Source organism: Sparus aurata, chromosome 16 (assembly GCF_900880675.1).
Source record: "Sparus aurata chromosome 16, fSpaAur1.1, whole genome shotgun sequence".
NCBI classification, from domain to species: domain Eukaryota; kingdom Metazoa; phylum Chordata; class Actinopteri; order Spariformes; family Sparidae; genus Sparus; species Sparus aurata.
Window position 1 is genome coordinate 3,250,261 of NC_044202.1, and position 27,331 is coordinate 3,277,591.

The 27,331-nt window shown below is 42.5% G+C and overlaps 1 protein-coding gene across 6 annotated transcripts; it reads left to right on the forward strand.

The window, feature by feature from the left end:
• Positions 1 to 279: 279 nt before the first annotated feature.
• larp1b (La ribonucleoprotein 1B) lies at positions 280 to 27,282 on the forward strand. Of its 6 annotated transcripts, none has more exons than XM_030443363.1 (20): positions 280 to 1,067; positions 3,804 to 3,865; positions 6,010 to 6,066; positions 7,010 to 7,244; positions 8,834 to 9,004; positions 10,182 to 10,304; positions 10,596 to 10,764; positions 12,900 to 13,044; positions 13,133 to 13,310; positions 13,547 to 13,731; positions 13,898 to 13,978; positions 14,596 to 14,955; positions 19,911 to 20,025; positions 20,376 to 20,545; positions 21,200 to 21,306; positions 21,971 to 22,131; positions 22,218 to 22,362; positions 23,537 to 23,646; positions 25,556 to 25,683; positions 25,772 to 27,282. In XM_030443363.1, the coding sequence occupies exons 1-20, from the start codon at positions 710 to 712 to the stop codon at positions 26,033 to 26,035; spliced, it is 3,324 nt and encodes a 1,107-aa protein (XP_030299223.1). In that variant the 5' UTR covers positions 280 to 709; the 3' UTR covers positions 26,036 to 27,282. The 6 variants fall into 6 exon arrangements, with proteins under 6 accessions (XP_030299223.1, XP_030299224.1, XP_030299227.1 ...); XM_030443364.1 differs by having other exon boundaries at positions 19,914 to 20,025; XM_030443366.1 differs by having other exon boundaries at positions 282 to 1,067; positions 7,010 to 7,238.
• Positions 27,283 to 27,331: the final 49 nt, after the last annotated feature.

The following is a 27,331-nucleotide window of genomic DNA, read 5'->3' on the forward strand; positions in this document are numbered from 1 at the left end:
TTCTTCTAAATTTGGAATGTATGAATATTAAGTATTTATAAACTATTTATAAGATATTTATGAAAGTATTTTCAGCTATTTTCTTCTGTGACCCACTTTGTAACTTTGTAAATACATTTTCCATATAATTAAAGTTCATCATAAGTATTATTAAAGTACTTTAAAGTAACAAACCTGAGTACTTCTCCCCCTCTGTGTGCTGTACCTACCTGCAGTACCGGCGTGCGGCCGCGGGGGGCAGCAGAGTCACTGTTTACAGGCACGGAGCAGCTGGCTGCACGAGCTCCTAGCTGGTAGCGTGGAGCTGAAGCGGAGCAGGCAGACGAGCAGGAGGTCGCTGAGAAGTTGTTCTTAAAAAAGTTACACTAACTCGCAGGTGAGCCGATTCAGCGCGTGTCCCTCACATGGTGACCGACTACGGACTCGCAGGTAACTACGTGTTGGTATGAAACTGTCGTTCGGGGCGGGAAACGACAACATTTAGCTCGGGCTCGCTGAGTTTTCTGCACGCTCGCTAGCTAGCTAACTGTTAGCTGCAGCAGGAGCTACTTGGCTAGCTGGCTAGCGAGGTCCAGCCCAAAAGTTGTTTACCTCAAGTTGTGGATGTGGTCACCCCCTGAGCTTTTCACGACTTTTCTCTGGGATAAGAGAGCAAGGACCAAAACATCACACTGGATTTAACACTGCGCGCTGTTAGGAAACTAGCAGGATGTCCACAGAGGTTGAGAGTAGTCAGGTCGACTCGGGTTTGACAGCGGCCAGCTCCGGCGGAGCGGAGGAGAAGAGCCAAAACACGTCCGAGGGCACTCACCTGCAGAAAGAGCAGGCAGAACCGGGTCAGAAAGGTTCGGGAGATGGCCACAGCCAGGAGGCGACCCGGAGCCCGACGGACATGCACAAGAAATGCAAAGAAAACGATAAAGAAAATGACCAAAGCAGCAACGCTGACTCGGCTGTCGAGGCGGTGAAGAGGAAAGTTGTGGAGGCTCCTCCACCGAAAGTGAACCCGTGGACGAAGAGGACGACAGGACGGGTCCCGAGCAACAACATCAACGCCCAGGAGAAAGGTGAGAGTGTCTATTTTTTTTTTTTTTGTATTATTATTATTATTATTATTAAAATCAAACTCAGCTCAGCTCCTCCAACTGCTTCTTCTTCTTCTTCTCAGCACGTTGTTTTTGTTTGACAGCCTCTCTGCAGCAAAAAAATAATAAAAAATCTCACCTGTCACACCTGAATTCGACTTTATTCGAGCTGAATGAGGTGCTTTAAACTTAAATGTCAGTGCAGTCAGGAGGGTGTTGATGGTGGCATATGTGCCCCATCCCCCTCTTCTGTGCTCGGATTGCTCCGGAGCACCACGTGTTGACTGCTGACAACTGCTACTTCTTCTCTCGCCTTTTTTCACTTTAGCTTCACCTCAGCTAGCTCTCATCAGGCGTCACCCACGTGGAAATGCAGGTGACACGAGTGCCACAAGCTCATGTGGGTGAAATACAACACATGGGAGCTGCATTGTGAGACATAATCAGGTTTGGAGCTGGTGGTTGTGTCAGTGCAGGGAAGCTAAGACAGTCAAGGCTAGCTGCTGCTGCTGCTGCTGTAGAGACACGTTTTACATGTCCAATGGCCTGGCAGCCTGCAGTTCCTCCCACCAGCCTCTCTTTCACTGTCACTTCGTGAAAGCTACAAGTATGTGAACAAGGTGGCAGGACAGGTGGAGGACTTAAAAAGTGGTCCAGGGTGTAAACTTAATCATTAAACCCCAGTTTGGGTGAATCTAATGGTTGTTTTTGTGTTGTAAAGTGAAAGAAATCAATAAAAAACACAGTGAAAAGTGTGAACGAGCAGTAAAAAAACACACTTTTAATCTGAGAATGAGAATGTAAATTGGATGGCAGCTGATCAGCGATTTATAACAATTGATAAGAGATGTGACAAGATAAAAATTAAGGGGGAATTCAACTTGTTACACTTGAGTCATTAACGAAAATGAAACCAATAAAGACCACAGAGGTTATAAATCCCTTTCACATTTACACACATGACTGATAATTGTACCCACAAAAGTAAGGGAATATAATTAAACAGCAGCTTAATTAATTAAAAATTACATTTTTAAGAAAAGGACTGAAAGTAGTGTAGTTTTAACCGAAGTAACACATTCTTAAAATTGCTGTTTAGGGATTAATTTGGAATTCTTTATCAATTCTCTATCAATTCCAATCTAATACTAAATAAAACACATTTAAATCTGCTTTATCCAGATTTTTATTTGGATCTGCGTCAAATTCTAGTCACTCATTAGACACCAGCCACCTAAATCTGCCTGATTCTTCTTAATCAATCATTGTTGTTCCCTGAAAGATTAACAAAAATGGTGAAAAACACATTTGCAATGTTAAAGAAAGTGAAGTAAATGAGGTCTGTTATATAATTGGATTTGTGCTTTAACTCGATCAATTACAATATTGAATGCGACTACCGTTTTCTTTAGGTGAAAGGTCATAAAAAGTTAAACTTAGCCTTTAAAAACAGCTGTTTAATGTCTCCTGTGTCTCTATAACCCCAGTGATGTCATAGTGATGTCATAGTGATGTCATCGTGGTTATGTTGGTTTCAGCTCTACTCTGAATTTATAACAAAAAGCGTGAGGTGCTAACTCGAGGAGTGGAGTTTGACAAAATGTGTATGTTAATGCAGTGTAATGGAAGACACTGTTGCATTGTGGGAAATGTAGGATTCAGTGTGTTTGTCCTAAAGATTAGAAGTCAGGATTTCTACGACTCTCCTGATCAATTCTTTCCTACAAGTCTCTTAAACTTTTCAGGAGCTTAACATTTAATTGGTGGAGTAGCTGATTATTAATTGATTGTTGCGATTAATTTGATTAATTTCTTGATTAATCAATTAGTTGTTTGAGCTGTTAAATTTCAGAAAACGTTGAAAAATATTTGACTAGTTATTTCCTGATTTCCCCCCCAAAAAATACTATAATTGATCAATCAGTTATCATAAATACTTAGTGATTAATATGATTAATCTTTGTGGCTGCAGCTGATGATTAACTCTCTGTCAATCTGATCAGCTAATTGATTAATCAGTTAGCTGCTCAGTTAGACGGAGAGTTTTAGTCCCAGTTTAAATCCTGAAACAAACAAAGACGGCTCGCTGCACGTGTAGGAACATATTAATTGATCGCTGTGGCTGCATGTATTTGGTAACTTCTTGGCTCGAGCGGCTTCGCTGAAAACAAGAGTCGACTGAATTTGAGTTGTGAATGTGTGTCAGAGCTCAGAGCGTCCGCGGGGGAGCTATATTTGAAGCGTTGCGCTCTGACGAGAGCACAGGCATCATTTTACAGTGTTACTGTACAACCAGCCCTTGTGGGTGGACGCTCGCAGGCTCAGGCAGGCAGGCGTACACCCATTCATGTCGAAGCCTCGGCCCCGGGTCTCTTATCAATCCGACCATCCTCTGCAGAGCGATAGGCACCGTCAGGCTGCAGCGGGCCACTCCCAGCCTGCTGCCGCCTGCAGAGACGCAGCCGCTAACTGCTGCCGGCTGTACACAAAAACACCCTCGGACTAGTTCAGTCGCTCGGTCCCTCGGAGGAGGAGGAGGGGGAGGATATTTATTCAGTCTGTAGTGACAGAAATTCCCAATGTTGCACATCAGAGCGAGCAAGACTGAGATGACTGCTTGAGTCCGGCGCGAGCGAGAGGATCAAACTCGGCTGGATTCGGGCCCTGCGCTCTCAGATGTAATCATGTCACTTACACTTATTGATTTTGTGTCTGCAGATCAACAAAACGCTCTGAAAGTCGTCCGTGCCAGCAAGCCGAGAACGAGAAAATCCAGCAAGGTAACTAATCTATTTTTTCTTTTTTTTTTATAAGCTTCAAAAGTTTCTTAAAAACATCAGGTGTCTACATCTGCTGCGAACGATTATTTGCGCTGTCGATTGGTTTCTTGATGAATCGATTTGTTGTTGTGTCGTTAAGATTGTCCCTCAAATATCTTGTTTTGTCCACAACTCAAAGATATTAACTTTACTCTCACAGATGAGGAAAGAAATCAGAAAATAATCACATTTAAGAAGCTGAAAACTGATTATTTTCTTATAAAATTACTTAAAAAGGACAATCAATCATCCTAACAGTTGAGAACTTGAGAACAGACACTTTCTGTTCTGTTGTTTAACGTCTCTGCTCATCAGAAGTCGCACCTCGTTGTGTTAAATCGTCACCTGTAGATGTATTTTCGGCTCTTCTGATTCGAAGGTGTCTCAGTGCGACATGTTCGTATTTTCACACTGTACCTGCCAGGTGCTGACATGCATGATGGGAAAATGAACATCTGTCACAAAAGCCAAACGTTTGCTCTTTTCAAACTCCTGACTCACTCGTATTTGCTTTTTCCAACCAGTTTTTCCACCGCAGCTGTTTGAAATCATTGATTCGAGGGGAACCCGCGAATAAACAGAATTTGAATGATCTCGTCTGCAAACAGCTCGTGGTGATTTTTAAAAAAGACAAATGTTGACATATCTTAAAGCGAGTCAGTGGGTCGACTCTGCGGCGCTGTAACGCTACAGATTAAGCACTTTTCGTTCGATTTTATCATGAATTCTTACTGCTTTGTAATGTAACTTTATTGATTAAGCACCAGCAGGACAAACAGTGGCTTAGACACAAACGTAGGAAAGAAGACGCTAACGAGAAAACACAGATGTAAGAAATGATAGAAATGGAACATAATATTCAGAATTATGTTTTCATTAGTGTATAATCACCTGAAACTAATAATTGGTGTGTTATCATTAACTTTGGATGAGTCTTTTATATCTACAGAGGGAGCAGCTTCAGCTACGGTAGCCCAGGAAGGACAAACCAAACACAAACTCCAGAGAGGGCCTTTGGTCACGATACTGAAATAGATGAATTCGATACAATACCTTCGATATTCAATGCGACAGTGAGGGCGTAACATCATTGATTTTTATTAAAACGTAAATATAACAAAGCTGTTGTTGACTGCAGCAGTGATGTGTCAATTGATACTATGGAAAATTAGTATTGAGCCATTTCAGACATCCAGTAAAGATATTTATCGATATTTCAAAATCTTTCAACGACACTATTTCACAGCCAGCCACAGGGGAAGTTACACAAGGGCTGTTCGGTTGGTTACAATCTATGTCTGAATCACTAGACCTTTTAAAATACTCCTTAAAAACAGCTTTGTGAATGTGTGATAAGAAGGAAGTGTTATTAAACACATTTAAGTCGCAGCTCAAATACAAACCGAACGTGTTCTGGTGAGCAACTCCGAGTGTAAACAGAAGCTTTGTTTGTTTACAAGAAAACTGCAGGGCACCTTTTAACTCTCCCTGCTGTAACCGACAGAGTTAAAGGCTGCTGTCACTCCCAAAAACACAATAAATCTAAAGTGATAATGTTTCCTGATGCAGTTTAAACATCGGTAATAATATATATTTTCATGAAAGTGCAGATTTGTCTGATCTACTGTCACTGAAGTGGATTTAAGTCTTTCAGCTGCTGTCGTTCTTTCAAGAAAGTGTGAGTGTTTGAAGGAGAGTCGTTTAAAATCCCTGAAGGATGAATTCATGTTTCTTGCATCACTTGTATCCCAAAAAAAACCCAGTTGAGGTAACTCTCCTGCAGCAGAGTGATTCATCAGTGCTGCAGGAGTGTGACCCGGTGTGTCTAACCTTGATCTCATATCAGTCTGTCCAAATTTACAACGCTCACGTCGGGGAAAGCGACTCGGCGTGTTTATCGTTGTTGTTTGCAGTTTCCCCACAGACGGAGCACTGACCTCCTTTATCCCCTCCAGCTGGTTCCGACCAGACTTCACCTGAACCCCCCGACACGACGCAGAACATAATCAGAACCAGAGTCCAGCTGACGAGGAGCGACCCGTTGTGTGAAAATGTTGATTTGTTGCTAATTTCTTTTCTCTTTTCTGATTTTTTTTTTTTTACAGTCGAGTGACTTCAGTGATATCACAAACTGGCCCACACCTGGTGAACTGGCCAAAGAGGTACGACGTGTGTGTGTGTGTGTGTGTGTGTGTGTGTGTGTGCTTGTTTCCTGCAGCTCTTACTGGACAGACTGGTTGAATAACAGAAGAGCTTTTCTGGTTTCTGCTCACTAGATGGAGCACTAAAGACATCAAACAATGTCAAGGATTTAACTGTACAGTGATTTTATACATGTTTTAAAGTCCAGATGATACATTTAGTGAGTTCAGAGCCCTTTGAGATGTTTTAAAACCTCTTTGCAGAAGAGAAAATGTTCTGTAAGAACTCTTAAGACAGAAAAAGGCAAAATTCTGTTGATTTAATTGATTATAATCGACCTTTCTTCTCTCTAAAACACTGCAACGTAGCGCTGAGATTATTCACATCATCATAATTTAGTTAATTGTTAAAAATGCTCATCAAAATGTCCTTCTTTTGTCCAACTTACAGTCCAAAAACCCCCAAACTCCTTATTTAGTGTCCGAAATGACAAAGAAAGCAACAAATCTTCACATTTAAGAAGCTGGAACAAACAAAAACAATTGATTAGAAAGATTGTTGGCTGATTTTCACTTCTCAGGTTGTTTGAAAGAATTTAAGAGACTTTACAAAGAAGAAAAAAGACAAAAAGAGTATTTTTTCCGTCTCATCTTTTCATTTATCTTGTGAACTCTCAGATTTTTCTCTCTGGAAAGTTTTGAGCATTTCAAGAAAAGTAAAAACAAACCAAGTTGATTAAAATGTCAGATATGTTAAGAGAAACTTGTTCTATGTAGGAATTTATAAATTCCTCTTTGGACATCAGAAGGTCAACGTGTCCTGATGAAGTTTAAAACAAATGCTTCGTTTTCTGAGTTTACTGCTGAACTACAGTTAAATCTTTGTGTTTTTTATTTTTTTTAAAGCAACAAAGGTTGAGTTGAGGTTTCACCATCCTAAAATAAAAACTTCTCTCTCTTCCAGCAACAACAAAATGTCCTCAACAACAACGGAAAGAAGCCTCCCGCCTCCTCACGCAGAGAGAAGGAGAAGAGGAGGGAGCGACCGGACAGGAAATCGGAGAGCAGCCATGACGGCGGCGAGAGCAAAGAGAACCAGGAGGCTCAGCCGGACCCGCTGGGAGAGCTGCCCAAAGACGGGGAGTCCAAGACGGGACAGGACGCCAAGAGCGCCGCCCTGAAGAAGCGCGGAGGTGAGGGTGAGGACTTCTTTCCGTTTCTCTCTCTCTCTCTCGCTTTGTGAGGCATGTTGAAACTGAAACTGAGATGATTCATCTCCAGAATGTCATTTTTCATGGACTGTAACCAAATTAGGAGATGAATGTTTTTCCACCGGAGGAGCATGTCAGTTTAACTGTATTGATCACGAGGTGGTTGACTGCTGATTGATGCATGTTCTGCTCTGATAATCATACGTGTTGCACTCATCCTGATTCACATTTGAACAAGAGGGTTACCGAACTCCATCTTCACCTGCTCCTGAGTGTCTAAACCAGAGATGAAGTGAAGAGTTTTGTTCCGAAACGAGTTGAGGACGACGTCACATCATCATTACTGATAAATATAATAATATTTAAGGTTTAATTCTGACGTACGTCATCAGGAAACCGACTAGTTCTCATTCTTTAACGCTAATATGTGAAGCTTTCGAGCTGCAACATCAGTCTTTGATTATATCATTATCTTTGTCAAGAGTTGTTAGTTTATAGATTTCATTGTCTCTGACTTGTTGAGGGAAACACGTGAAGGCTGTTAACTAAAAAACACTTTGAACCCCTTAACCCCTTAAGGCACACCGTTCCAACATAGGAACACCCTTCGTAAAAACTAATAGTCTTAAGCATCAGATCTTAACAGTATATACTCACTGTTGGAAAGCTGAGACTGTCATGATTATTTTAAGCCCAAACACAAAGAAAAAAAGTTATTTCCAGACCATGTAATAGCCTTCTAAACTCACCATGACACAACATTAGAAAGAGCCCTCTACCGCAAGAAGCAAGAATGCCTACAAACCTTCAGAGTGTTTCCTTTTTCCACAGCTACAACGTCATGCCACAATTTTTATTTCATAGTTCGCCAAGAGTCCATAGAATGGGAATATCCATGTCATTTTACCCAAAACTAGCTACAAGTGTCGAACAAGCAAGAAACCCTGCAGGGTCTTAGCTTTCATTTGAGACCAAGATCATGTTTCTAGGTAAAGGAGTTCTCAAGTTATAAGCCTTTGAATCTCAGTAGGCGCTCTTGGAAAAAAAAGGACCCAAGCAAATCGCACAGACATGCCTTTAGAAAAACAATTGTGAAAAATCAATTTTTTAGCCTTTTGACTTCAAATTTTGAGTGTAGCAAGCTGAGACCTGTGGCTATGGCCTAATTGTGTCTGCTGTGTCCATAGACATACCTGAACCCTTATATCTTAGTCAGTTTATTGACATTTGAACTGGACGGAAACCAAAACCTGTGTTCCAACCTCTGTAACTCTGTGTCAGTATGTCATAGACTCACACATGCAATTCTAGAAAAAAACTTGAGGGTGTTACCTTTCCAATGGTACCAAGCACATCCCTGAGTCTCAAACTATGTGGGAGCTGTCATGCTTTTAATTTCGGTATGTTTTGGAAAAAGAACCTGAAAATTGGGGCGTTCACTAAGAGGTTAATAACTCAGTTTTAATCCTAATTTACTGAATCGTTTCCTCATTCGATGCTTTGATTTGTTCCAAACTGGATTATTTTCTTGGAACAAAACTCTTCACGCTCTGTTTCCGGTGTGCAATCATCGCCAGGTAACAAACGTAAGTGGGTTTCTCTGCCGCTGGAGGAAGCGTCCCGGGACGACGGCGGCGGCGACAAGGCGCCCGACGGCGGTCCGGACACGGATGCGACCGGCGACTCGCCCGATCCCACGTCGCCCAATCACACACTCCATAATAACAGGGCGCATGATAGCAGCAGGAGTAAGTGGCCAGCAGCTCGCTGTTCTCTGTTGTTTACGTCTTCACTCGCTGGGTCGGCTTCACTGTTTGCTTCCACTTCATGTTTGCTCACCACTTTCCCCCGCTGCCATCTGTCTCTCTGCAGAGTCTGCAAGCTTTTAATTTTAATACTAACGCAAAACAGAATGAAAGCATGTGCTCAGATTTACTGACGCTCGTCTAACCAAATTAAAATCTGCTCTAGTTTTCTTTTAAGATAGTTTTGTGACTTTTTCTTGCCTCAGACAGGTGATGCACATTGTTAAATCTGCATTAATCCTGAGAGGTTACAGCAAAAGAGCCTTTTATACATAACCTGGTGTTTATTTTTATAGCTTTGGCAGCCGTTTCTGTTATTTATGGTAACATTTGGAAACCGAGTGGTCAGGTGGTCACACAGGTTGTAAATAATCCCAACTATCACCCCGTTATTTGTTTTGTTTAACCAGAAATATTCCAATTTTCCCATTTTCATTCCATAGTTTGACTCACAAAACTGAAACACGTCTGTCTTTTACATATTTGAGAGTCTATGTGGACGTCAACTGGGATAAGTTCTACCATATTCTGACCTGTATTGACCCAAACAATTAGTTTATTTAAGGTAATAAACATTGGCAGATTAGCTGATGCTGAAAACAAAAAAGTGGTTTCGGTATCCTGACTCAACTCGACGCTTCTTTACAGACATTTCTTTCTGTCTGTCTGCAGCAAAAGATTAATTATATTGTTAATTATCCTCTCGGTTGGTTGTTTGGTCTCTAAAATGTCAGAAAATGGTGATAAATGTCAGTCTGTGTTTCCCAAAACCCAAGATTGCATCCTTAAATGTCTAGTTTTGTCCACAACCCAAAGATATTCAGAGGAAAGAAACCAGAAAATATTCACAAATTATACTTTTAATCTCTGAAGTTATTGTTTGATTAACGGGTTATCAAAATAGTTGATGACTAATCTAACTAAACTAACTGTAGTGATGATTAAAACGTAACAACCAGTAAACAAAACAAATTCAAAACAAAAAGTTAACTCCTCCTTTTGTAGTTTTGCTTCGTATTCAGCTTCTCCTTCAACAGAAGTCTCTAAAATGTTTCCCGTCTGTGTTGAAGCGTCTACACGAAGAATGTGTACGATAAGGTTTCACGTTTCTCGTTGACAGGTTGGAGAAGTCAGCAGCGAGAGTTCGACGATAACGCCAGCGTCCGAAGTGACGGCGGGAGCATTCGTGGAGGAATACGAGGCCGAGGGAAAGGTCGCGGGCGCGGGAGAGGTCGTGGAAGAGGTGCGGTTTTTAGTTTCAGCAGATTTAAAAAGCTGCGTAGTTTTATATTTTCTGTCTGTAGTTAAACACTTCACCTTCACTTGACCCGCTCTGTTTACGTTATGTGTCATTTCTGTGTCTGGTTTTAATTCCTCGCTGCGAATCTCTGAGTCAGGGTTTCATTTCAGCAGTTAGAAAACGAGAGAAAATCTTGGATGCAGTTCATAAAAAACAATGTTTTTGCTTCACTTCCTCTGCCAGAAAACATTACAGTGCTTACAACTCGCTCTGTGATTGTTTATCTCTCTCTAGGACGTTACGAATACTCTCAGAGCTTCCGGGACTCTCAGTCGTCCGACGGCTCGGCTCAGGCCCCCTCAGAGTTCGGCAGCAACATGGTTTACTACTACGATGACGGAAACAAGGTCCAGATGTACACGGTGGACGAAAAGCTTCTTAAAGAATACATCAAACGCCAAATGTGAGTATCTGACATCCATTAGGCTGCAGCACGTTTTCTGCAAACTGGACTCTGGAAATCATTTTAGTTTAAGAGCAGCTGAGAAAATAAAACAACTGCAGCCACTAATCCATTTATTTCCCCTTGTTCTCTATGATTTAGTTGGTTTTGACAGCACTCAGATAAAACTCAGTGATGTATGTAAGAAAAGGAAAAGAAAGAAAGAAATAGAAAGTGACAAAGTGTCCAAGTGTTCTTTCTTTAAACAAAACTGTGGTATTTGGAGCTTTAATGCCGATGTTATCCATCTCAGAGTTTGCATTTTTTTTGCAACTAATAATTAGATTCATTATCAATTAACCTGAGTGCAATAAAAGATCCAACCAACGGTCCAAAACCACAAAACTCCTCATTTACTGACAAAGAAAAGCAGCAAATCCTCACATATAAGAAGCTAAAACCAGGAAATATTCGACATTAATTTCCTTTCTTTTCTATTGACTAATCGCTTCACATGTTTGCTGCCACTTATAGGATTTTACAGGTAGTTTTAAAGCCTTCAGATGTTACCTGGTGAAGATTACCTGCACCGTAACGCCACGTTGGCCAATCAGAACGCTGCTAGGGAGATGAATCCTGGTTTTCCTGTCGACACACAAACATCTTCACAGTTTTCCAAACGCCGACCTTTACGTGTATACGGACGGCCATAGAAAAAGCTTAGTTTTAAAGAAATACTTGTCTACTTAATACCTCGTACAAAAGTTTGATTTATGGAGCTAATTAGCTCTTCGGTGATGCAGGCGGTGACATTTTGACCTCAATAATTTATCAGCGCGACGTAATAAAACTTGGCGATAAAGGTCGAGGTGTAAAACGGTCAAAGTCGTGTATCGTGTACCGAGCAGGTGTGAATGTATGTGTGTGAGAGAGAGTGTGTGTGTGTGTGTGGGTGTGTGTGGGTGTGATAAGTGGTGAATAACGTGTGTGTAGTCTGTAAATAAATCTCCTCAGCGCTCGTCGTGTCCTGCAGGGGGCAGCGTCCTCTCTGAGGCTGACTGACAGCTCTGCCCTCGTTGCAGCAGCGGACTCAGAGTAGTGGAGGGCGAGGTGGACGCCTAAATATAGTCCTGAGTGCCTCAGAGGGGACAGGAGATGAATTATTATACGCAGCGTGGAAATGTTAAGAAAAAAAGAAACGTTGCGGGGAGGAGGAGGAGGAGGAGGAGGACGGGGGAGGGAAGACATTCTTGTCGTCTCCTCTCTCGTCTCCCTCGGTGTTATTCAGGCTGCTCGCTCAGCCGACGTTACGCACTGCCTGCAGGCCGAGCGACGCACAGACAGTGTGTGTGTGTGTGTGTGTGTGTGTGTGTGTGTGTGTGTGTGTGTGTGTGTGTGTGTGTGTGTGTGTGTGTGTGTGTGTTGTGGTGACTTTAAGTGGTGTGACAAGTAATAGACAGAGGCCTCCTCCAACCACAGATTTGGTTTTTGGGTCAGAAGATTTTGCTTTATTGTGGCTTACAGGAGCGTTTAGAAGATTTACAGTGTGACGGTTTCTCTTCTTTTATCTGCTGTCTGCTTAATGTTCAACCTCCTGATTAATCATCAATGAATGATTAATTAATTGATTGGAGCGGGGTTAAAAAATTGATTTAAATCGTTTCAAGTGCCAAATGTGGGCGGATGTTTAATTCTCGACTACATCGCTGATGTAAATCTTTTTCTATGAACAATGTCGCACACAAAGCAAAGAGAGAGGAACTTGGTGGTGCGTTCAAGTGCACTTAAATCACAAATCTATACTTAAATCACCTGTAATGTTTCTTTCTTTTCCTTTGTTGGGATCAGAGCCCGACTGATACTCGAGGTTGATTTCAATACTCGTATTTAGAAGTGAAAAATTCAGATTTACGCCCTTTTTTTTGCAAATATCCCTCAGATATTAATATCAAAAACACAAACATACGCACCAAAAGCAGGAAATTTTAAACATTTACATTTATCTTTTGTCTTGAATTACACCAGAGAACTGAAATGCTAAACTTCTCTGGGAATTTAACAATCATAAATCAGCCCGCGCGTCTTTATCTGCGATATGATTTGTATTGAATTGATTGTGTTCCTGATTGTTTGATGTGTTTGTCCTCCTCCTCCAGTGAGTACTACTTCAGCCTCCACAACCTGGAGCGAGACTTCTTCCTGAGGAGAAAGATGGATGTGCAGGGCTTCCTCCCCATCTCCCTCATCGCCAGCTTCCACAGAGTGCAGGCCCTCACCATGGACATCAGCCTCATCATGGAGGTAATATCTCACCATCAATCACTTCAAGAGTGCGCCTGCTGACAAGAAGATGTATCGGTGCTGGTGTTAACACATTCTGCTTCTCCAGGCGCTGAAGAGCAGCAAAGAGGTGGAGCTGGTGGACGACAAGGTTCGCTGTAAAGTCGACCCGGAGCGCTGGCCGATCCCCACGCCAACGATCGTGGGCTCCCCTCGGACCGACTTCTCGCAGCTCATCAACTGTCCCGAGTTCGTCCCTCGTCAGACGCTCAGCTCCACAAACTCCGGTCAGCAGCTCTAGTTTGTTCTAATAACAAAGAAAGCAACACGCTTGCATAAACTTTCCCACGTCCTCTTGATTCGTATCTATCGTAGACAGAGTTTAGAGACTCAGACTCTTCTGCAGGCTTGAGATTTCTCGTCTTTAGCACCTCTGTGTCCAAACGCGAGCCGACAGTGAGATGTGTGATGTTAAAAGCCGTGCTGAAGGTTGTCTGAGCGCGATGTTTTTGGGGCCTTTCAGCTTCATCGCCTGTGAAGAAGACTCCCGATGAGTCCGCTGAGCCTCAGGACTCGGCTGAGCCCGCCTCCTCCAGCCAGGAGTCACTCCTCCCCGCCACAGACGCCTCCAAAGACGCCCCGAAACTCGACCCCGACGCCTGGATCCAGGTGGAGAAACGCCACCGACAGCCCTCCGGGAAGGCAAAGGTGGAGAAACTTAACCTACGAGTTCTAGCATCATATTTTCATCCCTTCCTTCCTCCCTTTTCTTTCTGTGTTTCACCACATTTCATCCTTCTAACGTCCTCCATCCCCCCTGTTCACCTTTCCTGCTGTTCGTCTCCATCTGTGTCCTCCACCCTTCCGCCTGCAGCATGTCGGTGATGATGTGTGTGTTGTCAGCTCCTCTCCTCCCTCAGCGCTCCGACCTGAACCTGAACACCTCCCCTCTGCAGTTGAGTACTTTCCTGCTCTCACTTGCTCATCACCTCTTCTCCATCTGTCGTACCTCCAACTTTTCTCATCCAGTTTTCACACTTTATCCCGTCTTATCTAACTTTCCCAACCATCCGTTCATGTAACTCAAACTACACCAGGATTGTTTGTCAGTTTAGACATTTTGGGCTGAATTTCAGGTGTTTGCAGTCGAAACATTAATATTTTACTCTTGTTGGGAAGCTTTTATTGCAACACTTAGCAAGTCTAATTTCTGAGCAGTCTAATTCCTAAAACAAGTCTTTACTGACATTTCTGCGTTTGATTTTAATTGTCCAATTTGGAGGATCATTACCAGGACACCCCGACCTTAGAAGTATTTTAATTTCAGACTTAAAGGTAGCTTGACCAACACTTGAGATAAAACACTGCCACCAAACATGTTTCTTGTAATATCCACTTCACGTTTTCCTGCAATTGAAGTTTAACCTTGAACCCAAAACACAAGATCTTCTAATTCAACTCTCTGCAAGGACACAACGTATCGAATCCTCTCCCTGTTGTCATCCTCCCCTGTAGCTTAATCTCCTCTTCACAGTTCATTTGTTAACTTATGTCCGTCGCTCTGTCGTCCAGGAGCGCAGCGAGACGTCTCCCCGGACCCGCCAGGCTCCTCCGCAGGCCGAGCTCGACCAGGAGGAGCTGGACTTCCTGTTCGATGAGGAGATGGAGCAGATGGCGCCCAGGAAGAACCGGTTCACCGACTGGTCAGACGAGGACGACTCGGACTACGAGATGGACGACCAAGATGTAAACAAGATCCTTATCGTCACGCAGACCCCTCCCTACATCCGTAAACACCCCGGGGGCGACCGGACGGGAAACCACGAGTCCCGAGCCAAGCTCACCGGCGACCTGGCCAAAGCAATCAACGACGGGCTGTTCTACTACGAGCAGGACCTGTGGAAGGGCGAGGAGACGGTCGAGTGCACCAAGGTGAGAAAAAACAAGGAGAATTTCTATTTTTACAAGTGCTGAATCTCGAGTTGTTGCGTCTACATCTGATTTTTAGTCCCTAATGTCAATTTTGGGTAGTTTGGAATTCCCCAAATCTGTTTATTAGACATTTATACTCAGAAACTCGGAGTAGCAAATATTTCAAGTCATACACGGCTACGGTTTTAATCAGAAAATACGAAGTCGTGACTGTTTCATTAGTGCTTGTTGTCATGTTTGTTAATTAACCGTGATTAAAACATAAAGTCAAACTTTATAAAAACAGCTGGTTGAATATAAAGTGACAATATATGTTGATTGTCGTGGGTTTAAAGGAGTTTATTTATCGACACACTAACACATGTAGCCAAAAGTCATGAATTAATCCTGTTGTCATGTTTGTTTGTTAAGAATTAAAAAACCGTGATTAAAACATAAAGTCAAACTCAAAAGTGACAATATATGTTGATTGTCGAGGGTTTAAAGGAGTTCTGTACATTTTATTTTTTACGCTACTGTGTTTATAACAATTTAGGTGTGAAGATTATGTCTTTAAAAGTCTGTTTTTATTTGTTTTAGGCTTGATTTTGCTGCTTTTTACTGTAATTATCTGACTCTTCTTCACTGTGTCCAAACAAAAAGATCTGAAGTGGAAAAAAAAAAGCTTGAATCCAGTATTTTATCTCTTCGGATTGACAGTTAATTAAACATATATCGCTTCGGGGAACACGACATGTATGAGCAGGTCTGTTACAGTGAGGTGAAGAACAACTGGTACTTACATCAACATGCAACACACACATACATGAAGTCGAGTCTGAACATGTCGGTCTTTACATCGAAAACAAGCTTTTACAATTTAAAGTCTTAACTCTGCAAAGAAACCCTTAAACATGCAAGAAAATTTAGCTTTTATTGTCCAGGAAGTGAAATTAATCTTCCACCCAGGAGAAGATAAAACCCTGGTGTCCATCCAAGCGTCCGATCATCAATCATCAATAATTCAGATATCTGTGACGTGATGGATAATGAAGAGTAAAATAATAATTCCTGTCGAGTCAGAACGATGAGTAATAAGTGCCTGAGAGCTCAAGTGAGCGTCCAGCGTGTCCAGCAGTCAGTAAAAGTCGGACTGTTTTTGGTCTTTTGGCATTTCTTTATCATGATTCACTTCCTGTTATTGAATTTCGCTGCCCGCTCACGAAACCGCTGCATGTTTGAGTCGTGCCAGCGGGTCAAAGGAGAGAAACTCTGTCCACAGTGGAGCTGCTGGATACAAATACACACTTTCATTTTCCGTAAACAGCGTTTCCTCATTCTGATTGTGCAGTTTCAGATTCGGAAAACATTTGTAGATCATTTTGAGTTTCCTGCTTCAGTGCAGAAGATTTCTTTTACTGTTGATCAGATCCTGAACAATGGAGGAAGATAGTTTCTTGACATCAGCATCGACGTGAAAGCTATATTGGATGCTGTTTCTTTTTCTGGCGTGGCAGCGTTGCTCTTTTCCTAGACGACGGCTGATTTGTGTGTTTTTATTGGCGACCTCCCTGGAGAACATTTTAAAATGTCACCCTGACCTATAAAAGAAAGTGCTGAAAATATCCCGATGCATTCTTTTCAGTAATCAAAGAGACAGATAACTGATATTGTATTTAATTCTTCCACTTCACTACATTTATCTGAAAACTTTAGCTGCCGGTTACTTTGCAGATTCAGGTTATTCCGTGTTGAGAGGCGTGCAGACCGAACTCAACCGCTCATACCCAGAAATCAGTTTTTCTTGTGCTAAATGTTCGTTTAGCACAAATGCACGCAGACTGTTGTCGAGTCATTGAGCTGAAAATCATGATATCTCACACGAGGCAGCAGACAATCTGTCGAGGGACCCGACATCTGATCCCAGGGCTGAAAAATAGGTCAGTCATTTTCCAGACTGCCGACCTCTGCGACAGCCGAATGTTTACATTGTGCCTTTTAACGCGGTCGATAAAAACAATTCAATGATTTCTCCTAAAGACTCGTGGAGGGAATTCTTCTTCTTCTTCTTCTTCTTCTTCTTCTCTGTCCAGTTTCGGGTTTCAGCTGCCTCGTTAAAGTTCAGCCCTCCCGGCGCTCGGAGCACTCTGATGTCGAGAGTTTGTGACAGAGCTGTTAAATCTCTCACCGTAGAGAGGACGGAAATAAACGAGTATTTATCGCCCACTATACGAGCCTGCAGACTGTGTGTGTGTGTGTGTGTCGTGCAGCTGCTGCCAGAATTGAGTGACCTGCTTTTCATGCCTCGTCTGCAGGAACGCCGTCTATAGATCACACAGCGTTACGTAATCTTGCTTAATTACAAAATTACGTAGTAGCACAGGATCAGTTACAGTGTTAAACAGTGTTGAATCGTCATTTGACACATTTAGTATTGATTATATTGGATTTTAGCAAACTGAATCAGCACTTTGTTGTTGCTTCTGTGACGCGGGAGTCAAACTAAACTTCACTGCAGCTTCAGAATGAAGAATTAACCGTGCAGACATTTTGAATTTAAGGTATTTATTCATTCTGTTGGTTTCTTCAGTGGATTTTGATTCGTCGTCCTTTCGTGCAGCTGCTCCGACTACTTTGAGTTGAAAGTCTCTGATATTTCCGGGGAAGCTGCTGGTGTTGTCGTCGCTGTCACAGCTAATCTCTTTGCTCGCTCGTTTCTGTCGGATCCTGTCGTGCACCCACAACCGCTCCATGTGCCTCCAAGCCTGCGATAGCCTTTGCACGAGGCGTTGTGTTTTTCCGGGTTTTCCATTTTAAAAATTCCTCCAAAGTCATCGGGCTGTGTTAAAGGACACTGGATGTAAACTGCGTCTTGAGGGGTGCGTTGAGGCCAAGAAAACAGAATAATCATTAGATAATAAAAGTGCACGGGGTGATGCTTGTCTGTCATACGATGCTGGTTAGATGTTGTTGACGAGACACTTCAGAATCTCCTTCAAACAAGAGACTATTGAGCTGCAGCTCGATGAGGTGTTTGTGGACGGGCGGCGTCGGGTCAGAGGTCTGCAGGACAGAAACAGATTTGATAACCAACAGTGACGATAACTGAGCAAGAGGTTGAGCCTCAGGGACCATCCGTCACCTCAACGCTGTCTGCCGCACTGACGTCCAAAACTTGGGACAATTAAACAAACATTTATCTTATCATTTGTCAGTAGTTTTAATATATCAGCAGATATTTGATGGTAGTTATTCAAAAGCTTTCAAGCAATTAGCTAAAGCAGAAAACACAGGAATACTAACATGTAAAATACAAAAGGAAAAGTACATGTTCTACCCTCAAAAAAGTGTTTTAAGCGTACGTAATATTACAAATAAAACACTCAACTGCTTTTATGGGATTAAAATAAGAAAACACAACAAGAGATAAAGATAAAAACTGATAAAAGTGAAAAGAAAATGATACAGTATGATTATTAGGGGTGGGCAAAAATATCGATACGGCAATATATCGCGATACTTTGCCGCCCGATACAATATCGATTTTTCTACTCCAAATATCGATGTATCGCCGAAGAGCGACTCTGCTGTGCGGCGGGTGTATTTCTGTAGTAGAGAGAGTGGCTGAGGTCTTTGCAAAATGGATGGCAAGTTAACAACGCATCCGCAATTAAAGTTGACGTTTGGAAGCACTTTGGCTTCAAAGTTAAGAGAGATAGCAAGAACAACGAGCTGGACAAAGAGAATATTACTGCCCGGAAATTTCATGGGAATTAATAAAATGGAGAGGCTGTTTTGAATGAAATAGTTTTGACTCAATTTGTCCTCTGATCAATATCATCTGATGTACATATACAGGTACTTGTGTTTTCATCTTTATTTATATCGCAATATCGTGATACGTATCGTATCGTGACCAAAGTATCGTGATATGTATCGTATCGTGAGGTTCTTGCCAATACCCACCCCTAATGATTATACTGAACAAGTACGTCTTGGAGCCTGATCGTGTGTTTTTATCTTACTCTGAAAAGTAAAGGAGGAAACAACAACAATATCAAAAAAAAATATTGTAAAAGAGAAAGTACAGACACACGCTCAAAGTGTTTGACCACACAAATCTGTACACTGAGCAGGAGTAGAGTAAACAACAGTCGAACAGTTTAAAGGCCGACTGACAGAAATTCAGTCAGTTCTCGGCTCGTTCTCGGTTTAAAGGTCGTTAATAATGTCGCCACATGTGGGAAAAGTCACGCCTGAACACACACACGCCAAGGTCACCTGATTCTCCTCTGACGCTGACGTGTAAAGTTCAAAGTCTGCTTCACATCTGCGTTGTGTCACACGCTGACACGGCTGCAGCCGCTGGCACATCAAGTATTTTTACCACCATGTCGCTGTCGTGTTATCAGTTGAAACAGCCAGCGGCGGCCGGAGAGAGTCGAGTGTTGGACGTCTCGTATCTGAGAGAGCTGCAGGAAACACTTCGGTGTTGGTTGTTGAGTTTTCCTACAGAAAAAAGTCTCAGATTGATCTCTTCGTCCGTATTATATCCAAAACGTGTTAGAAAATAAACCAGAGCACAAAAAATTGTCTTTAAATTTCTTCTTTTGTCCAACAAACTGTCAGAAAGTCAAATACTCTTCGTTTAGTGTTTTTAAAATGTCGAAGAAAAGCAGCAAATCTTCACGTTTAACAAGCCGGAACTAGCAAATGTTTGACAGAACCGATTGAAAAGATGATCGAAGTTGCCGGCTGTTAATTTTCTTTTGATCAACTAATCAATAAGCCATTTCTTCAAGTTTATTTTACATCATTTTGTGGGTTTATTAAGTGGAATTACAGAAAAGAAACAACACAGTTGATCTCTACTTTTTGTCATATTGCCGATTCAAGCTGTTCTCTTCCTCTGCTGCTCGTTAATATTCGCTGTTTTTTTAAATTTTTTATTAATCGCGTGTTTCCGTGTTCCCCAGCAGGAAGTGGAGAACTTCAAGAAGCTGAACGTCATCAGTCAAGATGAGTTTGAAACTCTCGCCCCCAAAATGCCCGTCGACCAGAACCAGGAAGTCCCGCCTCTTCCTATGCCAGGTGGGTTTAATGAAACAGCTGTGAAGTCGGTTTTACACCAGCCGAGCAGCTTCCTGTTCGCTGCATTCTGCATTCTTTTCCTTTTTTACTGTTCTTGGATCGATACAGTTGATAGTTTTAGTAGTGAAACATGTCCTTATTCTTTTGTAGAGCTCTACACTCGGTATCAAAAGAAAATGGGGCGTCCTGGGAACAAATATTAGACTTTAAGACATTAAAACAAATCAAAACGTTGTCCAGATTTCCCTCCGCATAACTTCAAATCTACAACAACGTTCTTGGACCTCTGCATCACATCCAAGCTAATCTTGTTCTCTGTATATTAATGATGTTTTTGGGTGTTTTCTCAGTGGACAGCGGAGCAGACTTGGCCCGCTCTCTGCCTACAACAGTCCCGGAGTCTCCCCATACTCACGAACCCCGAACCCCCAGAACGCCTCGCACCCCCGGACGCCAGGACCCCAACAAGACGCCACGCTTCTACCCCGTCATGAAGGAGAGCGGCACCATCGACGGACAGGTGAATTCATGTTGCACGATGTATCTGCGTGGCTGTAAGAGGATTCAGAGGATCAGATTTCTAATGCACGAAAATGTTTTTTACTTGAATTCCTGCATAATTTATCTTCTTCAGGTCGATAGAAATAAAATTTAAAAAAGGTGGAGAGGCACTGATGTAGAAAACAACCAGTGAGCCTCTATCGAGGTGCAGGTTTCACTGTCAGTCTTCCTTCCTTATTCAATTCTTTCAGGCTTTTAAGCAGCTTTTAGAGACTTTAGTTGATCGATATCTGCGAAATCTGCACTGAAATGAATATCGATGTACAGTTCAGTGGCGTGCAGCTCAATAGTTCAGGTCTGGAGACGACGCCTTGCTCCTGTTTGTTGACATCTGAGTCTCTCTTTGCATTTAGATCTTGATGTTACCTGATTTGTTTCTTGTTTTGCATAATACAGTAACCTGCACATGTTTGAGTCTGAGCTGGAACTGCAGGCTGACTGTGTGGAACTGTTTCCTGCTTTGCATGTGTGTTTGTTTACTTTGTCGTCGGGAGTCAAACAGCTTTGTCAAAACTTCTCGTCTGAGGTGTATCAACACCTGTCGTTTGTTAGATTATCAAGCATCCTGTCGCCTAAAAGTGACCGATTTATCTCCTGTCTTTGTGTTTTCTAGACGCCGAGGAAGAAGAAAACCAGCCACAGTTCAAACCCTCCTCAAGAAGCCCACATCGGCTGGGTGATGGACTCCCGTGAACACCGGCCGCGCTCTGCATCCATCAGGTCCGTCTGCTCGAAAAAAAAACATTCACTGAAGATGTTGTTTCAGTTCTAAACTGGAAAAACAAGAACACAAACTGCCACTTCCCACTTTTCAGCCTGTTACCTGTTCTCCATTCTCTGTTATCTCTTTGTTTTGACCTTTTAGTCACTTCTCTGTATTCATGGTCACCTTTTTTTTAGCAAAACAAGGACCTTAAATGCCTCACAGAGCCACAAACGCTTTCATTACTTCCACCTTATTCTTGGACAAACTATTAGTTACTATTAGTTACACTGTCAGTTATGTTTTTGGTCAATCACAAGTTCAGAAGTTGGCTCATGAAAAAAGCTTGATTTTATCTGCCCAGCAGTCCAAAACCCCCAAAATATTTAATTGGCAAGAAACAAAGAGAGAAAAACAGCAAGTCCTCATGTTTGAGAGGCTTGAACCTGTAAATATTTGGCTTATTTCCGTAATAAATGGCACAAACGACCAGTTTTTGGTAAAAATTGTTGTAGATATTCTGCTAACGACCAGCATCAGCAATTTGTGACATCCTGTGTAGAATACAGACAACAGAACTTGATCAAGCTTGTATGATAAATACAATGATTTGGGCCAAGAGGAATCAGGAATGTGGCCTCGTAACTCAGACGTCCTTTCTCCTCCTCCGTCCTCCTACAGCAGCTCCAACGCGTCTCCGTCAGAAGGAGCCCCGCTGACGGGAAGTTACGGCTGCACCCCGCAGTCTCTGCCCAAGTTCTGGCATCCATCCCACGAGCTGCTGAGAGACAACGGCTTCACCCAGCAGGGATACCACAAGTACCGCCGACGGTGCCTTAACGGTAAAGTTCACCACACTAAGAAAAGATGATGGTGTTTAAAGACCTGAAGCTGTTTTCTGTTGCTGACGGTGTCGACGGCGTTTCAGAGAGGAAACGGTTGGGGGTCGGCCAGTCTCAGGAGATGAACACTCTGTTCAGGTTCTGGTCCTTCTTCCTGAGAGACAACTTCAACAGGAAGATGTACGAGGAGTTCAAACAGTACGCGCTGGAGGACGCCAAAGAAAACAACAGGTGAGTCATGTTGCTATGGAGACGTCTCGCCGCCAGCTGTTGACGGAGCGCCGTTAAACGTGTAAACGCTCACAGCGAAGTGATGTGAAGGAGTTACGATGTGTCTGAGCGGCTCGACAGTCAGATTCAGTTTTTAAAGTGAAATTATCTGTTGGATATTAATGTCAAAGCGTCAAAGAAACGAGGAATGAAAACGATTTTAAAAGGTGTTGTGTTTTAACTGCCTTACTATTAAATGTAAGTGATTACAGTGTTACGAGATCCACATCATGTAATTATGAGATGCAAGGTTATGATTACGAGTTCCTTTTCCTGCAACGCACCTTTAAACAACACAGGGACGTCTTGAAGTTGATCAAGAGTCCAAAATCCACAAGAAATTCTGTTCACAAGCCAATTTTGGAGATTTTTTAATTGAATTTAGCTTCATTTCTTCAGACGTTTAAGTCCAAATCAGTATGAAAACAATAAAGACATACAAGAAGAAGAATTTATTGATAAGAATCAAGATTTTTAGTGAGTAATTACAAGTAAATTCAGCCTTGATTGCTCAGATAAAACATCAAAATTTTGACTTTTCAGGAACTTTCTCGAACACAATACATTTTCTAGCGACTTCTGTTCGAGGTAAAGTTGAGTTTCAATGTCTCAGAGGAGCCGGAGTAAAAACACGATGGACTCCGAGCACAGAGTTGCACTTTAATCGCCGTCTCCTCTGTAATCTTCTCTAATTGATGGTTTCCTGACCCCTCCGTGTTCTCCTGCTGACTGCGGAGGGTTAACAGGGGGAGGCCGCCTCACTGGAGCGCTGTTGTGTGTCTGCCAGAGGCGACTTCACACACCTGCCAAAGCCACATTCTTGTCTAAATAAGTAAGCGGCTCGAGCCTGTGTGTCGAAGTGGGTCTCAATGAAGTTTCAGGGTGTGTTGGCAGACAACCTCGTCAGCTTTTTTATGCAGCAGCTGACTTGATTTGATTGAAAACCAGTCGACCCTGTCCGTCTGGATCTTTTGACAGAGTCGTTAATCATGTGAGACAAAGTTTGAAGTGTTTAGAGGTACAGGTGGGACACTAAAGATCACGTCCCGATCCATGTGAACACACTCGTGTGTATAAGCTCGTTTGTTTGCTTGTCGTGGTCGGAGTTCAGGTAAATATTTGTTTTCCTCTGCAGGTACGGACTGGAGTGTCTCTTCAGATACTACAGCTACGGTTTGGAGAAGAGATTCAGGTTAGAGCTCTTCAAGGACTTTCAAGAAGAGACCCTCCGAGACTTTGAGAAAGGTAAAAACGTGCAAAAAAAAGCACACAAGTCCCAAATATCACCTCCCTCTTCCACAGGTTTACCAGGATTTTCAGAATAAACTCACACAACTGGTCTCTCTTAACCATATTTTGCCAAAAGTAGGTCAAACCAGAAAACGTTCATGTTATTCCGCGGTTACAGGAGTAGACACTATAACAGGAGACGTGATGTTGGGAATAAAAGATAAGTGAGAGGTTCAGCTCACATTAAAAAGGTCGAAACAGACACTTGATCACTCTTAACTTAAAGAAAAGTCCTACAGCGAATATAAATGTTGATATTTAGTGTTTGTGTGCAGCATATAAGGAGAATTCCAGGTGTTTATTATCATCTTTGGTAAATAAATGTAAGCTTTTAAAGACATTTAGAGGATGTTGACATCTTAAATTCTTAAATAAAAGCTACATTTATCCTGTAAACCTTCTTGACCCGACTTAAAAGTTCACCCTGCGGGCGCTCGCTTCTCTAAATCTGAACGTGTCGTTGTGTGAAAAGAGAGAGAGGGGGGGGAAAAAAAGGATTAAAGTCGATTTTCTCAAACGATGTCGACACACAGCGAGTGACCCAGTGAAGCAGAACGGAGGATTGCCAGCGGAGCCTTCAGCCTCTTTATTTCCAGCCGAGTTATTTTGGTGTTCGGTTTAAATGTTGCCCATTCAGTCGTCCTCCTCCTCCTCAGACTGGAGGCTGGTCGCCGTGAGAGAGGAGACGCCGAAGACTAAACAACACTGACAATAGATGTGTGGCCACAGTCGCCACCCTGATACTGAACCCCTGAGTCAGAACCAGAGAGGCTAATTAACGAGCTAATTAACATTGTTCTCATTCTGTGGCTGCACATCTGTCTCACTGTCTGACGTTTATTCAAGTGTGAGAGAAAAAGTTTTTATCTGATAAATAAAAACTAGAGGCCTCCGACTCTGCCCTCATTTAGATCTCAGCGCCACACCTGTAAAGTTTCATCACTGCATCTCGTACAGGTGTGATGCCATGTTGTAAACATATAAACAGTTGGCAAAGTGTCTGCGGTTGTTGCTGCTGCCAAAGGTTTCTCCAGGACACACGCACTCTTCTTCTTCTGCTTCTTCTTCTGCCTCTTCTGCTTTTTCTTCTGTCTCCTCTTCTTCTTTGTCTGCATCCTCTTCTTCTGCCTCTTCTTCTTCTGTTTGCATCCTCTTCTTCTACTTCTTGTTCTTTTTCACTTCTTTTCGGCCTTTTCTTCTTGTTCTTCTGCCTCTTCTTACTTTTCTTCTTCTGCGTATTCTTCTGCCTCTTCTTCTCCTACTTCTTATTCTCTTCGTCTGCCTCTTGTTCTTCTGCCTCTCCTTCTGCGTCTTCTGCTCCTACTTCTTCTTGTTCTTATCCACTTCTCCTTCTTCTGCCTCCTCTGCGTCTTTGTCTTCTTCTTCTTCTTCTTCTTCTTCTTCTTCTTCCTCCTCTTTGTCTTCTTCTGCCTCCTCTGCGTCTTTGTCTTCTTCTTCTTCTTCTTTTTCTTCCTCCTCTTTGTCTTCTTCTGCCTCCTCTGCGTCTTTGTCATCTTCTTCTAGAGATGCTGGATTATTTACGCAACGTCATCATACGGGTGTAATGATCTAAATATAAAGATTACATTTTTAAATATCACAGTTAACACCATTGTTGGTATTGGAGTTAGCTAATGACATGGTCACTACCCTCTGCAAACAATCCCACAATGCAGTGTGTTTTTGGTGTATTGTCAAGACGCAAAACTTGCAGTTGTGGAACTCTAAGGAGCTTTATCATCATCATCATCCGATCATGATTGGATGATGTTATGTGTTCCCTCGTTAAACCTTCAAAGTCTTGTCTTGTTAATGATTTTTTCCATTAAACGAGTTGTCCTCGGTGCTGTTTCTGCTCCTCCAGGTCAGCTGTATGGACTGGAGAAGTTCTGGGCCTTCCTGAAATACTCTAAGATAAAGAACCAGCCCATCGACCCAAAGCTGCAGGAACACCTCTCCCAGTTCAAGAACCTGGAGGACTTCAGGGTGGTGGTGAGTGTCCAAAAATGATCGACATGTTTCTCTGACAAGATGAAAACAGCTGTCGATCATGTAACGACTCTGACCTTTGTGTCTGCAGCCCCCGATGGGAGAGGAGGGAGGCAGGAGGAGACGTCACTCGTCCTCGGCCGGGGATGAAGGAAGGCGTCGGCGACATCCTTCCAACTCTACCTCAAAACCCACGCAGGCCTCCAAATCCTCCACCGCTGCTCCCGCTGCTGCTGCTGCACAGAAAGACACACCCAAAGAAAACACCCAGAAAACATCCGCCGCCTCCTCCCAGGGGAAGAAGACCACCGAGCCTGGAGCGGCGAAGAAGGAAAGTGCTGCGCCAAATAAATGAAGCCCCTCCTCCTCCTGTAGGCGTGGGCGTTGGATAGAAGAGATGCGGAGCGAGGCGATGGCGGCGGCGGCAGCTCTGAGCTCAGCGTTCGCTCTTTCAGCTGCAAACTGTTTGGGTTTGGAGAGCGACTGAGCGTGGTCGACTTAATTTGATTGTTTTTATCTGTGCATTTTATTTTAAAGCAAGCAAGCAAAGCGTAGGCAGTGAGCTTGAATCTGCGCCTGACAGCTCCTAACGTTTACAAAACAACACAACAAAAAAAAAAAAGAAATGCATTCCCTGCATTTTAGCCTTTTTATTCTCTCACTCGGGTGCCAAACTCTTCAACACGATCTGTACGACGGAAGAGCTCTCAGCCTGTTGAACTGTGATTCTAGTTTGCCAAGATTTTATTCTTGTGTGCCTTAATGTGACCACCAGGAGGGCGATCGGTGACGAAACAAACCCTCATTCTGCTCTCGAGAAAAAGTCTTCCGATTTTAATTATTCGGGGTTTTAAAAAACTGACACCACTCGCAGGTTTTTCCATTAACATCTTCCGTTTTTGTTTTTATTTTTATCATGACAATCAAGTTGACAGCTGCAGTCATAGATTTGTGAAGGACTGACTCCCCCGAGGCTGCTGCTCCTTTAACACATGCGCTCCCTCGAGTCTGACTCGACGGGCGTCACAGCGAAACTATCGCCGCTGGTTTTTAATTAAAACCTGCAGTAACGATGATGACAAATTAATCTGGGGAGCTTTAAGTCCCGTTTTACACCCAGAGTTAGTATAATTTATTGTTCTATTTTTGTTTTTCATGTACTTTGATTTGATGGAATAGTCTTAGTAATCATTGCAGTTTTTATCGGCTTCTTCTGCTATCGAATATGATAATAAAGGAAAATGTTTCTGCTGGAATTATGGGTGTGAAGCTAGCATCATGAAACTTACAGTATATATCTTAGCTTTGGAAGTTTACTTCGTATTATGTTTGAGGCTTGGTGCTCTAGAGCACTTAAATCGTTAACTTTCCCTTTTACTTTATCGACGGAAGAAGGTTTTTAGAGTTGAATTTAAAAGAAAAAAATGTAAATACTATAAAAAATCATTTGCTATTCAATTATTCTCTTGATTTTAAGAAGTGATTTGTTTTATCGGTAGTGTGGTTTTTTTGAGTGTGTTTTAGGTTAAAGCGATGCATGTTGATGCCTTTTGAGTCTTGAATTGTAAAATGCAAAAAAATATAAAATAACAGTTGATTGTATGAACGTGTCTGTGTGTTCTGTCCTACTTTCACTCTCTGGTGCCTTTCT